We start from the raw sequence: 15,978 nt of genomic DNA, 5'->3' as shown, positions 1-15,978 counted from the left end.
TATGTTGCCGTGAAGATGAAAGGGGGCAAGACTTGGCCTTTGCTTGTTAGGTAGTACAGAGACCCTGATCGGACAAACTTGTCACAGTCTTTGTTGCAGTCAGTACTGATTCTCCGTTCTAGTCACTTATTTGTATTTATTTAGCCATTTATTTATTTATTATTTGCTATTTTGAGTCAGAGTCTCATGAAGTGCAGGCTGTCTTTGAACGAAGAGCATCACTGAGGATGACCTTGAACTTCAGATTCTCCCAGCTTCGCCTCCTAGGTGTTGAGATTACAGGCCTGCACCTCCGCCCACCGTTCCTATTTACTTTATCCAAGACTGGAAATGGAACCTACTGCTCACGTGTGGTAGGTCGTGTGAGGCATTTTGGCACTAAGCTGCTTACTCTCCAGCCATTGGTTTTCTTGAGTTACGGAGGAGCGACACAGCTGTCACTTGTCTTTGCTATGGTGTGTGCACCCAGCCCGCCTCCCCCTCCTGGTGTGGCTGGTCTCTGAGGCCACCATGCCATGCTTCTTTCAGTGTCAACATGCACTTTCCCAAGCACCCAGTTAATGGAGCTTTGCTGGAGACATTCCTAAGACATCATTCACCATCTCCCTCGGGGTCTATTGAGTGGGACTCCTGTCCTAGGGGGAGGACAGCGTCTATGTAGATCACCCCATTGATTTCCCCAGGCTTGGGAAGGATTTGAGAAGCCCACTCTAAGGTGAGGAAACTGAGGCCAGGGGAAGCAGGGAGCTCCTTTCTACAGGCTGTGATCTTCTCAGCATGGGCAAGCTGCTCTCTGGTGAGTCATCTTCTTAGAAACCCCGCCACCTGAGGCAGCTTAGGCCCAGGAAACCAACAGAACCCCACTGTCCCACTTATAGCAGGGGCCCGTCCCTCGGTAGATGGCACCATGTTTCCTTTGTTGATGAATGCCACACAGGTTGGGGGCACCGCCTCTGACCTTTAGGGCACACCCACGTGGAGTGCTGCTCCTCACAGACGTACAGCCCACTGGTATTTCAGGATAATCGTGTCTCAAAAGTCGAGCTTTAATTTCCAAGCTTGTGGCCAGACCTCTGTCTGTCCTATGAAGTGGTTGCTGGTGGTTTGTAATTATTCAGGCCCCGTCTTTTAATCCCTTCAGAGTGATAATCTTCATAACGTGTGGGAGTGGAACTAGCCATTTAAAAAGCTGTGGGCTCTTTTAACAGGGTATGGACAGGGCGCGCTGGCATGTGGGAGCCTCTTCACGTCTGTTCTATTACTTGATTGGAAGTGGGGTGAGTTTTATGCTTTTCAAGCTATGTGAAGAGTGTATGGTCCCCATAAAAAATTATTGATGTTTAAAATGCCTTTGACAACCTCCAATAGGAAGCTTGTATCTTAAAGGACGGAAGTGTTGGTGCTGTCCAGGGAGAACTGCTTGTAAGCAGTCACTTATCTGGGACAGGCTTGCCTGACAAGGTATGTCCTATGGGAATAGACACCAAGGAGACATAAAGCTGTCTTTTGGGCCACCTTCTTTTAGACACAAAGGACATCTTGGGAAAGTTCCACAGAGGACGGTTCTCATGTTGCAGACTTCACCGTGGATGTTATTTTAATTTTTAGACATGAAGAGTGTTATTTGTTTATTCTTGCCATGCTGGTGCTCCAATCTGGGGACTCATACATGGGAGACAGGTGCTTTAGCGACAAGTACACACTGAGTCCAAGGACCTCTTAAACTGGATTCTTCTGGACTGATCCTGTTCCTGGGGCTTAGCATTTTGCAGGCTCTGTTCTAACTCCCACCCCTCCCAGTCCTTAGGATGGGGCTCACTGAGCCTCTTAGAGGTGCAAAGGATTTGAGCAGCAGTGCTCTGCCTCTCCATCTTTTCCAACATTTCAAGCTACAGGGAGTTTTCTGTAACTAGGCAGAAGGACCCCAGGACAGTGGGTAGGTAACTCAGGGGATACTGCAAAATATAAACTATGAAATGTCTGTATACACAAATTACTATAGCTGGGCATGGAGGTGTGCACCTTTAATCTCAGCACTTGGGAGTCAGGGCAGGTGGATCTTTGTGTTCTAGGCCAGCCAGGGAGACACAGTGATAAAGATAAAACAAAGATAAAACACAGCAACTCCCCCCCAAAGAAAGACTTACTATTGATTAAGTTAAAATTTGGCATTCTGTTAAAAACCTTATTTAATTTTAAAGTATACAAAATAATCATTTTTTAATAAATGACATTTAAGAGTTTACAAAATTACTTTAGTGACAAGCATGAAACCACAAACTCTTATTTATTGTTACAAAATGTCTTCCCAATGCCATCCTTGGCAGTAAGAATGCCCCCTGTTGGAGCTGTTGAGTGCCATCTTGTGGGAAACACATTAAGCATAATGGCAATACTAAGGTTCAACTTGCCCTAGAAGAGTAACATAGTGACCTAAACTCTAGTTCTTAGTCTTTCCAGATAGCCATACTTCTGTCTCCAGTTAAGAAAGCCAATGCCGAAGAGGGTAGCAAACAGACTTCCAAAGTAGAAAAATTCAGTTCAATCAACAGAATTTAGAGTCTAGAAGTTCCATTGGTTCTTTGAAAATAGTTATCCCCTTGCCTCCACCCCATTTTGTTTCTGCACCATTAAATTATACCATGGCAGTGAAATTCCCAAGCGAACTCATGAAGTCAGTGTCTCCTGATGCTGGCGGCCACATCCCACAGCTAGAGCGGGCAAATGCCAGGAGGGAGGGAGGGGCTGGGTTAGGCTCAGAGCGGGTGGCAGTGGTTGGCATATCCTATCTGTCTCTTATGCAAAATGACACTTGGGCTTTTTAAGCGAGGCCTCTTCTGGTCAGCAGCCAGCACAAAAGCTTTCAGTTTGTCTCATGTGAGACAGGTTGTGAGGCTGCTACCCTGTACTCAGCACACTGAAGAGGAATACCGTAGATGGCCTCTCAGCCACACCGCGGATTTCCCATAACCAAAAGACCAACGTTTTAAAGACCTTGTGAGATCTGGTTACACGTTCATATCACAAACTGAACCTTTGAAATAGGAGGAATGTATAATGGTTTCCAGATCACTTTGAGAACAAAAGAACCTATCTTATTTTAAGGTTTTTGTTTAAAAAAAAAAAGTACACAGTGCTTGAAGCATTAAATAACTTTGTCCACTTTTGCAGACTTAAACTATCAAAGCAAATGACAGAGTGGAGATTCTTTACCATTAACTGGGGGCAACTTGGGGAAGGGAGCCTTAAGCGAGGCACAGTGAACTTTCTGGGCACCTTCCTTGGGACTGGGCTCGTCTCTCCTGTCCTCTGAGGAAGACAGACAGTGTGAGATCCTTTGTTTAAACTGTGAATGTGTCCTACCAGAATAGTCGCTACCAGCACGGGGTCTCAGTGGAACTAACTTTAGAACCGACTAATACAGGCATAGAATTGGGCCTTTGTTTGGTGCTTTGGGGGAAGGGAGCCCCATGGAGGCCTCTGGAGTTTCATGTGAGGCCTATGGGGACTTCAGATGGTAGCATTTAAGTTTGTCTTGGGAAATGCTGGTGGCTGAGCTGACAGCTAAGCACAGGTTGCCTCATCCTTTTGCTCAATCTTTGCTCTAGCAGCCAGGGAATACGTTAAACTTGTCTTTTTGACTTTCCGGAACAATATCTAATGAACAAATAGCACAATTCTGTGATGTTTAGCAGGATGCAAATCCCAGACACTGCAATCATGAAGACCGTGAAGACGGTCTTTTCCGTGGGCCTGGAAATGAAGCAGTCCACTGTGTTGGGACAAGGCCAGGCGTTGCACTTCACCAGACGCTGCATGAAGAAGCCATTGTACATGATGTAAAAGACGTACATGAAGACAGCCTCGAAGATGACCCGGAAGAAGATGCTGGTGGTGTAGGTCCACCATAGGGACCCTTCGATACGGACCTTCTGAGTTTTGATCTCTTCGATGTCCTTAAACTCATTCTTTATCTCTCCCTTCATGAACTTGCGTTTCTTTTCGTGCCTCCTGTACGCCACATGCATGGCTACCAGGAGGGCTGGCGTGGACACGAAGATCAGCTGCAGGGCCCAGAGTCGGATGTGGGAGATGGGGAAGTAGTGGTCGTAGCACACATTCTTGCAGCCAGGCTGGAGCGTGTTGCAGATAAAATCGGCTTGCTCATCCCCCCACACTTCTTTGGCAGCCACCACGAGGATCATGATGCGGAAAATGAACAGGACGGTCAGCCAGATTTTCCCGATGCTGGTAGAGTGTTTGTTGACACCCCCGAGGATACTCTGTAGTGTGCCCCAATCCATCTTGTCCTCTGGGTAGGTAGCACTACAAACGACAAATGAACAAAAGACAGGAATCACTTACTGGTCTGGCCAGGTCCTAGTTCTGTTCTGGGTACAGTCTCCTCTAGGCTGGTGACAATACAACTTACTTTGCCATAGGGTTAAGGGTGTAGTTTCTAGACCATCTCCAACATGGTTCTGTGTATTCTCTAGTACAGTTCTCTAAAACACACTTGTTCAACCGAGGGATTCATCCAGTCTTTAGCACGTAACCACGATGTGGGTACAGGGGTGTACCAAAGCTAAGTACTTGTTAGTCTAAAGGCAAAACTGTGTTGTGGCTAAGGTCACCTCACAGGTTCCCATCTCTGTACAGGTCACTCAGTGGGCTGTGTTGGCAGCCCCGAGCTTTGCAGTGATAGATAAGAGCTTGGACCAACTTCACCTCAAGGGGCACAGCTCCCAGTTCAGACGACAGGATTTGTGAAATTCCACATGACCCAGTGCTGAAGCCAGTTCTTTAAAATATTTGAATATGCACGGGTTTGGGAGGTAAGGTGATATGTCATTCCTAATGGTTACACTTACAGTTGAGATTCCTCAACTTAACCTCCCACTACAAACCTTGCTCTCCTCTTCTGTGTAAGAGGATTAGGGTGAAAATAAAAGTCTTTGCTCTTAGGTTTTTACAAGCAGGTTGGTGACTCCGCTGTCAGGTTGGAACTGTTTGGCTAATGTTCGTATCTGTTTTGATACATGTGGTAAGTGAGCTTCGCTACTGTGGACTCTGGTTTTAACTTGGACGTGATTCTAAAATAAATAATTATGAAAAATGGCAGGAAATTTAGTTCAGTGGAACTCACCATCAGCTCAGAAGCAAAGCTGCCGTGGGTGACACGGGGTGTATTAACTGTGTCCAGGATGAAGGAATGAGCTCTGTTTCATCCCAGGGAAGGAGCTGTCCTCCCTGATTCATGACTCCACCCTGCCTGTCACAATCAACCCCTCTTCTGACATGATCCCACCCTCCTACTGTCCTGATGAGTCACTTGCTTTCCACCCCTTCCAAACTGTAATGAACCCTCTTGCTCTTACTTAAAAGCTTCCCTGCCCTCCTGCTGTAGGCAGGTTGCATCCTGTCTCCCCTAAGTCGGCTCAGGGTGAAAGTCCCACTTGCTGCTGCAGAACACCAAGGTCTTCATGGGACCCACTCAACTGTGCATTGGTCAGAGGAGCTGACACACACTGGTGAGACATCGAGTCCTAGCCAATTGGGAAAGTGGAAACACCACAGGAAGAAACAGTGGCTGAGCAGGTTGAGCCCTGACCCATTTATACCCAGACTGTTCCGAGTCCCTTAGGGAAGCTGGTCACTCTTTGAACAGTCTCACTGCTCCATGTAGTCTGTCCCTAACAAGCAACAGTGTTCTAAGTTTAACAAAACAATCAGATTGGAACTAGACCTTCTGTTCTTCATGTCTACTCGCTGAGTCGAGATGAGGACACTGATTGAAATAAACATCCACACACCCGACCCAAATACAGAGCTCAAGGGTGAGTGGGACCTTTGCCTGCCTATAGCACCCACAGACTAGCCCAGTTATTATCAGTGGAGAAAAATGAACTTCAGAATAAAATCTTCACTTGTTTATAAAAAGTACTTTAAAGTATTTGCTAAGTTTGAGTTTGCTATGGTACTCATCTATAATCCCAGAACTCTGGAGGCTGAGGCAGGAGGATTGTGCTAACTTATGGAAAACTTGGGTTTCAGAGGAAGATCCTGCCTCAAAAGACGAACAAACAAAAAGCAAAAACAACAACAACAAAAAACCACCAAAAGAGAAAAAAACAAAGCAAAACCAAATTTAAAAAAAAAAATCAGGCGAAAAGGTTGACAGGACTGAACAAGCAAGACCAGGAGAAAACACCGCGAGAAAAACAAGTTGCTGGGTCATAGGTGTGGACCCTGGCCACATTTGGTTGAAGCAGCTTGTTTTAATGGCCCTTCCAAGACAAGGGAGAGGTTAAAATTTGATCTCACAGGGGCTTGCAGTACTAGACAGCAGGCTGAAATTGTCAATATTTAACTGTGGTGTAGGAGGTGATCTCCTGGCCTCTGACTAGGGAGGTCACAGGCAGGTCCCCATTTGGCCTGGGTCACCTGCAGATTTTCTGGAGCACTGTCAGAGTGTGGGGGACCGTCAATCCTTAACTAACTCCTAAAAAGGAAAAGCTGAGCTTCTCCTTATTTATAATCTGTATTATGTTTATATGAAAGACCCTTATTTGCTTTGAAGGGTACTTTGGGGAGCTGGCAGAACACCTCCAGATGCTGTCCCCACCTCAGCCTCCGCCCGTCTCACAATCTAACTAATTTAGCCCATAGTTTCCAAAGGACTCCAGGGTAAATGGAGCCAGGGCTGTGCCGGGCTTCTCAGGACCGTCCCAGAGACCCGGACAACTGGCCCCATTTAGGCTTATGCTCCCTTCCAGTGAGGCAGCACCGTGGGGCTGATGCAAGAGTCCCAATGGACACGTTTCTCAGCAGCACACATCTGCGAGTCTGTGTCGGGACGCTTCCCTTCAGCTGCAGAGCCCCACCTGAACGCAAGCCCTTCAAAAGCATTTAAGAAAAACGAGAAGCAATCAAAGTCACCCGTCAAGTGCAGGCTGGGGTCCCCTAGCCCACGGGAGCGGCTACGGGACGCTCATTTTGGGCGGTCGCCCGTGTCACCCCAGTGATTTAGGTGGTAAAGGTCAGTGTCTTCCCCCGGAGGCCTCCAGCTTAAACAAATGAAACCGAGTTTTCCTGCTAAGCTTTCGGTTAGTTAAAAACTTTCAATGGCGGCAGACAATGCGGCCAGGAGGCCTCGTGGGAAATTCTAGCAAAGGACCACAGGCAACACGTCGCAGTCGCGCATGGAACGGCCTGGCCCCCGCGTCCCTCCCCGCCCCGCGTGGTGCGGGACCACCCGGCTCAGGCAGTGCTGACGCTTCCTGCCCTGTGCGCTGCAGCGAGCGCGGAGGGAGCAGCCGGGTCCAATCCCGAGCCTGGCCAGCCGCTCCAGCCGCAGAAACGCGATCGCGACTAGGGTCCCCATCCGCCGGTGGTGATGACCCGCGGGGACGGCGCAAGGCGTTCGGGCCTCGGTTTCCCAGGACCCAGCGACCCGCACCCCGCCTCGCACCTCACGCGTCCCTACTGGCCGAGACTCGAGCTCCGGACGCCGCGGGGCGTCGCGATCAAGAGCGGGCCGCACCGCTGGGACTCCGGGGCGCGGATAAGCTGTCGCACCTGTGTCCCGAGGAGCGCGCGGCTCTGGGTGGCGAGAGGCGGTGAAGCGCTGTTGCCTGGGAGGAGCAGGTCCTGCGTGGGTCTCGGGCCGGTCCTGGGTTGGTCCGGAGTGGGTCGCGGGCTGAACCGGAGCTGGTCGCCGCTGGTCCCGGAGGAGGCTGCGCTCTGTAGGCGGGAGCGCCGCCGGCTGGCTGCAAGTTGGGAGAGCCAGGCGCGCAGAGCGCTGCGATCCTGGACACCTGTCGGCCGCCGCTCCTTTTAACTGCACGCCTCACTCCGCCTCTCTCACCCCGGAGCGATTGAGAAAGTTGCGGAGGAGGCGGCTCCGAGCAGCCTGCCGCCCCCAGCGCTGCGGGCGGGGCTCTCCGGGCACCCAGAGCGGTCCCGGCCCGGGAGCCACAGGTTCTCCTCGAGCCTCAGCCCCAGCACCCCTCCCCCGATCTCAGCGTTCCAGACTTTCCCAGTGCCGCGTCCTGAACGGAGCCTGCAGACCCCGCGTCGCCACCCAGGACCTAAGTCGCAAAGCTGCAAGCCCCGGCTACTCGTTTTTGGGGGACTGGGTGGTGTTGAAAGAGAGTTGATGATGTCGTTATTACTACTCTCACAGTGGGAGCGTGCTATTGTGTTCGACACTTCACTGTACTATAAATATATACTAAATATATGTTATATTTATTTATATTAAATATAAATCTATTATCTATATTAAATATAATTTTATTAAATATATTAAATATAAATATATATTAGAAAAAAGGGGCATTCCGAGGATGTGAAACTCTGTGTAGGCCCGCAGCTTTCAGTGGCTCATCTCCCATAGGGGACCCGCAGCAAAGCCAGCATCTGGAATTTGTGTTTAAGGCAAACTGACAGGGGGCGCCAACAGGGCTGGCCAAATTCTGGCTTCTATTTCCCTGAATTCCCGATATAATTTGATCGCTTTGTACGGTGTGCCAGTGGCTAGGCCAGGGGGGTATAGAGGTGAGTCTCCAAGACTGGCCTAGAAGTCTCAGCCTGGCCTGGAAGTGGACGTGTCCCAGCCTCTGGAGGGTGCTGTGTTTTCTTTTCCACACCTGAGATCATTGCAAGGAAGGGTGGGCCAGAATCTGCAGGAAGGAAAGAGAGGCAGGCAAGCCCGACCCTCTAGGAGTCCAGGCTGCTGGGAAGAATCTGAGCAGCCTGGGTCTACACCTCAGTTCTCTCCCCGCCAACCTGGATGCCGATTGTGAGGTCTGTGTTCACGTTGCTTGACTCTCTGGATAGTTCCGAGAGGCAAAGGAAACAAAGTGGACATTCACAAAGCTTCAGATAAGGGCAGGTTGTGCTTGGGGACACCTAGGCCAACTTCAACCTGATCAGTTCCCTGTGACCTGAGTCCTAGAGCAGCCAGGTTTGGGGTGCGAACCTCACGTCCTCACAGAATTTCCTCAGATCAATTGTACATGGGAAGTGGTAGTGATTCATTCTGACGAGGCCCATGTGCTCTAAGAAATAGCAACCGTAGCTGAAGGAGCACACTCTTGTTTGCAAAGCTGGCTCAGTGCCGTGGGTCTTGGGGGCAGATGAGGGGTTTACCTGAGGCTCCTCCTCCTACCCCAACTATAAGCCTTAACCTAACAGGGAGAGTGTACTGAAGAGACAAAACCCCAGGAACCCCACATCCTCAGACTGCTCTTCTGAGAGAGGTGCTGAATTGGCTTGTGAAGATGACTGGCCAAGCCAGCTGGGGTGGGACAACTCCCTTGGCCTGAGCACATCTAGACAGGAAGCCAAGAGGTGATGAGGTGGTGGCAGCTGGCAGGTGGAAGGTGTCTGTACCTTCTCGTGGGTAGCACTTTTCAGTCCAGAGGAGCTCTCGTTCAGTGAGAATGAGAGGAGAGTCTAGCATCACTGCAGGAAGCTGGTAAAAAGATAAGCTGGAGATGAGAATTGACTCACGTTCCCCACTGAGCAGTTTCTCCTGCGGGTTTGGTGTCTACATTATGATTGCAGGGTCAACTTCTAGTTCCTTAGCTTGCTTCTGCAGATTTGCACAATGGCTCTGTTTTGGCTGATTGTCACAGTCGCTGGGACTATTAGGATTTATAGTTCATCTCTAAAGTCCCCACGGAGAACTCAGCTCTTGGTTTTATTTTGTTTTATCCAGTTTCTCTTGTTTCTTTGTGTTATGTTTTCTTCCCAACTGGACCAGAGGCTCCTCTAGGGCAGGGAATGCTAAATTTATTTGTGTATGCGCATACCCTAGAGGAGGGAGAGTAGGGAAGAGGAGAGGAGGCGGGAAGAGAGGGGAGGCTAGAAAAGAGCTGGGACAAGTTTGGCTGAGATTATCTCTGAATGAAGCTACATGTGCATCCAATTAATGTATCATACAAATGAACTGTGTACTCCCCCCCCCCCCCCATGGCGAGCATTGCTTTGAAAAAGTGAGCATCGGAAATAATCCCTACTCTTCTCACCCTGGCTTCCATGTTTTCCTGTTAGTGCATGGGCCTGTGAGAAGCTCAGCCCCATGACATGGGGGGGGGGGGGAACGGGGGACGGGAGTTTATTAACCAGCGGCCAGCAAGTTCCCCTTCATCTCATTCATGTGCAGAAACTAATCAGACAGAGGGCAGTTTTTGACTTGGCTTTAAGCAGAATCCCATGATATCTTCTAGGTTGGTCTTGAATGAAGGGACCAGCAAGGCCAAAGGGGTGAGGGGTGAAGGGGTAGGGGTGAGGGGTGAGGAGAGGCCTATGAAGCAGCTATGCATGGTTATCCAGTGGGGAGCTCTGAGCACTGCACCTTGTCACGGCCACGTGTCAGGACAGGCCAGTGTTGCTCTTCTGTCTGGTTAGCACTGAGAACACGAACCCTAGCTTGCTGTCACTCAGCTGGACTTTGTTGATGATGTTGAAATGTGGCAAGGCTAGTGTTTAGGCTACTTGGTATTTTAATTCGATACTTGCTTTCTGTAAACAAACCCCAAAGAACTCGCTACTATGCAAGGATTCAGTGCAAGATACATTGTACATTTTACCGTTTTGATGAATGACTGCTTGTCAGCTCCCTCCCGGGGCAGTGTCTTGAATCCTGGGAAGAATGCTCTACATACACACACACACACACACACACACACACACACACACACACACGCTCGCACGCACACATGCACACACACACATGTCTCACATTTCTGACTTACAAAACAAACGAAGGGGATGGCAGAGAATGCTTCAGAACAAGAAAAGGCTTGTGAGTGTCTGGAGTCCCCGAACCACCACTTGACAAGTTTTCAGGCAAACTGGGCCCATCAGTCATCTCTGGGAGAGACATCAGCCCTTTGGGCTGCATGCTCCTTTCCTGAGTTTGTTATTGAAACATTAATCCTATGAGCATGCTTAGTAAATCATATCCAGCTCTTCCCAGAAGAGCATTTGGAAACTGAAGGGCCTCTGGCTTCCCTGGACAGTTAATGACGACTTACATTTGATAATGTACCGTCACGGCAAGGGTGGCTCTTCTGGACCCTGCCAGTCTATGTGGGTGATTATTATATGGGACATGCTTTCACTGCGATTTCTGTTGTTGTTATTTTGTTTGTTTTGAGTCAACTTCTCCAGCCCAGGCTGGGCCTGGACTCACTATCAGCCAAGGATGACATGACTTAACACTCCTGTCTCTGCGCCTTCAGGGCTGGCCTTACAGGACTACATCTTCAAGCCTTGTTTCTTTATTCATCTCCGAGTCAGGCTATTCCTGTGCTTTCTAAAATGGATGAACACGAAGTGCTTTAGGAGGAAGAAGCCAGTTGTTACAGTCAGTGTAAAGATAGGAAGCTTTGCAGTCTTTCAACCGTTTAACCTCTTCCAAATGAAGACATTTAAATCTCCAATTTTGAGCAGCGGCAGTCTGCTGTAGGCGGTTTTGTTTTCCTTATTGTCTTTTTTTTTTTTTCCGGAAGCCTTCCTTATTGTCTTAACGTTGGCACAGATGTTCCGGTGAAATTGAAATACCTGCGTCTCAGCTGCAAGAGTGTGGTGGAAGAGGCCCAGCGGCATGGCTGGCTGAGCCCAGACTCACTTGCAAACACACTGCTGGGTCTCCTCTGTGGTTGATTAAGCAGACCGTGGAAGAATAGCAAAGGTCCTTCCAAACAGGTTTGGGTCAAAAGCACACACATGTTACTCTGAAATGAAGCAACCATAACTACCTTTGCTGGCAAGTAGGAAACATTCCTTTCCGCCGAAATTTAAATTCTCCGTGTTACAGTGGCTAGTCCGCGTGGAAATTCCGCATCACCCACAGAGGAGCCAATGAGATTTCTGTATTCTATTTTGTATTGACAACAGTATTGTGTTCCACAGTATTTTGAATTGTTTTTGGAACAAGCTAGGGTGGGGGCAGGAGGGGGGCTCATGTGTTATTGTAGAACAAAATTATAGTCAGGGTTGATAATGGATTATTGATTCTTGATTGTTTGGATAGACAATAGCGATTCAGTGTTCTAAATTTAAGGTTTTGTTTCCCAAGGCCACAGTGCTGGTGTGTTCTGCAACCTGAAAACTCCCCCTTTTGAGGACTGGATATGAAGTATTTGGTTTGAGGATTCAAAATAGAGCTTTTGTGTGTGGTAGCCATTTATTTAAACTTCCTCTTAAACTGAGAGGCCTTTCCGCTTTGGGAGAAATGTTTTTTAAAAGAAAAGGGGAAAATAAATCTCAGGGCCAGAGTAAAGAATCGACCACAAATGCTTGTAATACCCAGAATGCTCAGTAGATGGCACTAAAAAGACTCACTCGGAAACCCTGAACTCGGAGAACATTTTACATTTATTTTTCTCTAGTGTTGGTCCCGATCTTATGAGTGGACGGGGAAATAAATTTCTTTCTTTCTACCCCCTCCTCTTCCCTATCCCTCCCCCTCTTCTTCCCTACGCAGACATGAGAAAATAAAAAGAGACTATCCGAACACCTTGCTCTTAACAAGGGTAAGTAATAAGCTTTGTGAGATATTTGCGCAGACAGACTCCCAGATCCAGTGTAAAGTGATTTTTTTTTTTTTTGCTGTCAGTATTTGCCACAAGCAAATGTGGAAAGCCACTGTTCTGTTCCATTTCCAGGGACACAAGATATATCACAGTAACTGCAAAGGAGACAGACTTAGAACATAGAGGAGAGACCTGGAGGCTCCAGATGTCACCTCCCACCTCGACTGTGCCTTAAGTTCACAGCTGGCAATCCCAACAGGCCCCTAGATGGCAAGATGTGCTGTGGGCGGACAGCTTAAGGACTTTCTTCAGGTCCGGAAAGGATATCTGGTCCACCACTAGACCTCTTTCCCCAGGACTCCCTATTCTGTGCTGAGAGACAGCAACATATGGGTAGGTCTTTCTCTTCCCACCCCCACATTATTTATTTATTTATTTGTGACAGGGTTGACTTGGTGCTTGCTATGTAGACCAGGCTGGTCTAGAACTAGCAGAGACCCACCTGCCTCTGCTTTCTCATGCTGAGATTAAAGGTGTGTGTCACCATGCCCAGACTTTAGGTCTTTTACTAAATAAAAGTTTGTCTTAAAAGGAGTTTAAGTAGTGCTTTTGATAAATAGCGTTGTCACCCGCCAGACAGTTTAGTGGATTTATGTATGTAAAGAACTACATGGAAATATGTGCATATGTATGGTGTGGGCAAGTGTATACATGTACATTCATGTGAGAGTTTGTGTGTGGGGGGGCATACGTGTGGCACAGCTGTGTGGGCAGAGGAGCAGCCAGCGGGTTCAGTCCTTGCCTTCTACCTTGCTGAGGCAGGCTAGCTGCTCAGCAGCCTCCAGCAATTCTCCTGTCTGCTTCCTTCTTGCTGTGGGAACACTGGGCTTTCATAAGTTCTGGGGACTCAAAGTCAGGTCCTTATGCTCGCACAGAAAGTGCTTTACCCCCTGGACTGTCTTCCCAACCCCTTCTTGGAGATGTTCAACGTCTAAGTTTGCATTGGATAATTGAGCTCTGGGAATAGAGAGCAGTGTTGACCCTTTGTGTCGTCTCCTGAATGTGAAAGGGGTGTGTTGGTGAGATTTGGAGAATTAGGCTGCTGGTGGTGGTGATGCGGGGCTCCTGTGTACCATGTTGCTGACATACATGAAGATGGTGCTGAGCAGTGAGCAGAGTCTTGGCATTACTCTTAGGTGGGACCATTCCATGATAGTAGCCCAGGCTACTGGGCTGCTTGACTTTTGATTTTGATTTTGTGTTTGCAGACAGGGTCTCTCTATGTAGCCCTGGATGTTCAGGAACTTTCTGTGTAGACCAGGGTGGCCTAGAAGTCACAGGAATTCTCTTGCTTTTGCCTCCCAAGGGCTGGGATTAAAGGCATGCACCATCATGACTGGCCTCTGCTAGGCTTTTGAAAGAAGTTTTTGTGCTTATGATTTATCGAAGGCAACAATGTTGCAGATGCAGCATGGCTAAATTTAGATTGTATAAGTGACACACAGGAACACGAACACACACACATGCAGGAATATCTGGGTGTAAACTGCTGCAGGTTAGTGAGCCAATCATTTGAGCACAGCTGGGTGTTCCCATGTGTGCAGATGCATCACGCTTACCCCATTGCAGAAGTCCATGGAGAAGGTTTCTTCTTTCTTGTTTGATTTCTTGCTTTTTTTCCCAAGATGAGTCCTTGTTATGGTATCCCTGACTGCCTGGAACTCACCGTGTAGACCAGGCTAACCCTGAACTTATAGTGTTTGCACCCCAGCTTCTGCCTCCCAAATCCTGGGATAATAAGCATGTGTTACCAGTCTAGCCAAAAAAGTACTTTGGATTCCTTTCAATAGAAGTAGAAACAAAGTTCAGAATCCAAGAGCTGGGCAGGGTTAGCAGAATGGCCACTAGAGAATGAGGACCTGAGCTGGGACCCCTAGCACCCACTGGTGGTGGTGGTGGACAGCTGTAATTCCAGGGCATGGGTGAGGGGAGAAGGTGAATCCTCAGAGCTCATTGGCTAGCCAGTCTCACTGAATTGACGATCCGGCTTTCTCTGCCCATCTCTCTCTGCTTCATGGCCCCCAAGAAGTGACCTCGTTTGGTGCTCACCGCCATGATGCTCTGTTTGCAATGCAGTCACCTTGATAAGATCTCCCAAACTCCTCTCCCCTCCCTCAGGATCCCTGGCAGTTAATGACTGATGGAGAGGGAGAGACATTTTCTTTAGGGGAGCAGCTACTGTAAATTTCCTATGTTCCTGTGATCAGCCCTTATAAATATTCCTGTAAGTAACTCTGATGAAGTTCATTTCTTCACACATGCAAACAGCAACAATTACAACAAGAACAACAACAACAACAATTACAACAACAACCCCTCTCCAAAGCAAAAACACCAAAAACCTGAAAGTGGAAGGAAGACTAGCTGAGAAGAGGAGGATCCATGGGTGTGAGACAGGAACAAGAAGAAGGTAAGGGGTGTGTAAATGTTATCAAAATATACAATATACGAAATCATACTTAGTCACAGTGTTACGTATAATTTATATATGCTGATAAAACCTTACAAAGCTCCCCAAAACAACTCTTTTGAAACCATGAGTCCAGAGGCACTTCATCCCTGTAAACTATTTCTCTCAGGTGTTTTGTCACAGCGACAGAAACCCGACGCAAATGCAATGGTGACATCTCCCAGTTCACAGGAAAAGTGGCAGTTGGTATCTGACTGGGAAACAGAATTAGACAACTTGAAGGTGCTTGAATGCCGGAACCGTGTTAGAGCTGACTGCGAGGGAAGTATCAAGCAATGTTTAGTCTGTCTCGACCGCTTTCTCGTTCAAGCACTGAAGAGGGGAAAGCGATAAATCACTCCACGGGGTGTGTGTAGGATGGAATAGTGAGCTTGGCTAGGAGCCCCAGGGTCCTTGTTCGCTTCAGGCTTCAGTGATGCCTTCACATTATCACTTTGACTCAGCCTCAACTCGACCTTTGTCTTGAAATATGACTGCTCAGGTTCTCGTTCTAGTACCTGGCAGAAAGAAAAGAACTTGTGTTCCCTGGAACCGAAAAGCAAAACACCCTGGAGATGTTTTATATTCAATATCCATCATTTAGTGAAAGACTTAAAGGTGTTTAAAGAAGCCAGAAAATGAAACCCATAATCAAGAGGAAACATAGTCAATAGAAGTAGATCCACAGATGCATGGAAATTAAAAGGGTGGAAAACGAGGATAATAGCAATCCAAATCAAAGGGAAGCTGGAGTGCTGTATTAGTAAAACACAGCCCAAAGTAAGATGGGCAGAATTGAAAAGGTACTGCAGATGGCAAAGGGCCATTTCATCATGAAGACCCCCATCCCGAGGGGATTCACTGCATAGCAGAGCTGTAAAACACTAGCAGCAAAACTGAAAATACCAAAGGAGAAAATGA

At 48.0% G+C, this 15,978-nt stretch overlaps 1 protein-coding gene across 2 annotated transcripts; it reads right to left on the bottom strand.

Moving 5' to 3' along the window:
* Nucleotides 1–2,171: 2,171 nt before the first annotated feature.
* Gjb2 (gap junction protein beta 2) lies at nt 2,172–7,820 on the bottom strand. 2 transcript variants are annotated; one of them, XM_041633795.1, is made up of 2 exons: nt 7,472–7,820; nt 2,172–4,326 (listed from the first exon to the last, which is right to left on the bottom strand). In XM_041633795.1, exon 2 carries the CDS (start codon nt 4,302–4,304, stop codon nt 3,624–3,626), a length of 681 nt encoding a protein of 226 aa, XP_041489729.1. In that variant the 5' UTR covers nt 4,305–4,326; nt 7,472–7,820; the 3' UTR covers nt 2,172–3,623. The 2 variants fall into 2 exon arrangements, with proteins under 2 accessions (XP_041489729.1, XP_041489727.1); XM_041633793.1 differs by having other exon boundaries at nt 7,579–7,820.
* Between the last annotated feature and the right edge of the window lie 8,158 nt (nt 7,821–15,978).

Source organism: Microtus oregoni, unplaced genomic scaffold (genome assembly GCF_018167655.1).
Source record: "Microtus oregoni isolate MIOR12 unplaced genomic scaffold, Mior012 000045F_ref0000178, whole genome shotgun sequence".
In the NCBI taxonomy this organism is placed as follows: Eukaryota; Metazoa; Chordata; class Mammalia; order Rodentia; family Cricetidae; genus Microtus; species Microtus oregoni.
The sequence above is the reverse complement of the archived record's forward strand: the minus strand, read 5'-3'. Positions and strand labels throughout refer to the sequence as shown.

What these genes read in the sequence shown, in the direction of transcription:
- Gjb2 (XM_041633795.1), bottom strand. Translation starts at nt 4,304, where the DNA reads ATGGATTGGGGCACACTACAGAGTATCCTCGGGGGTGTCAACAAACAC.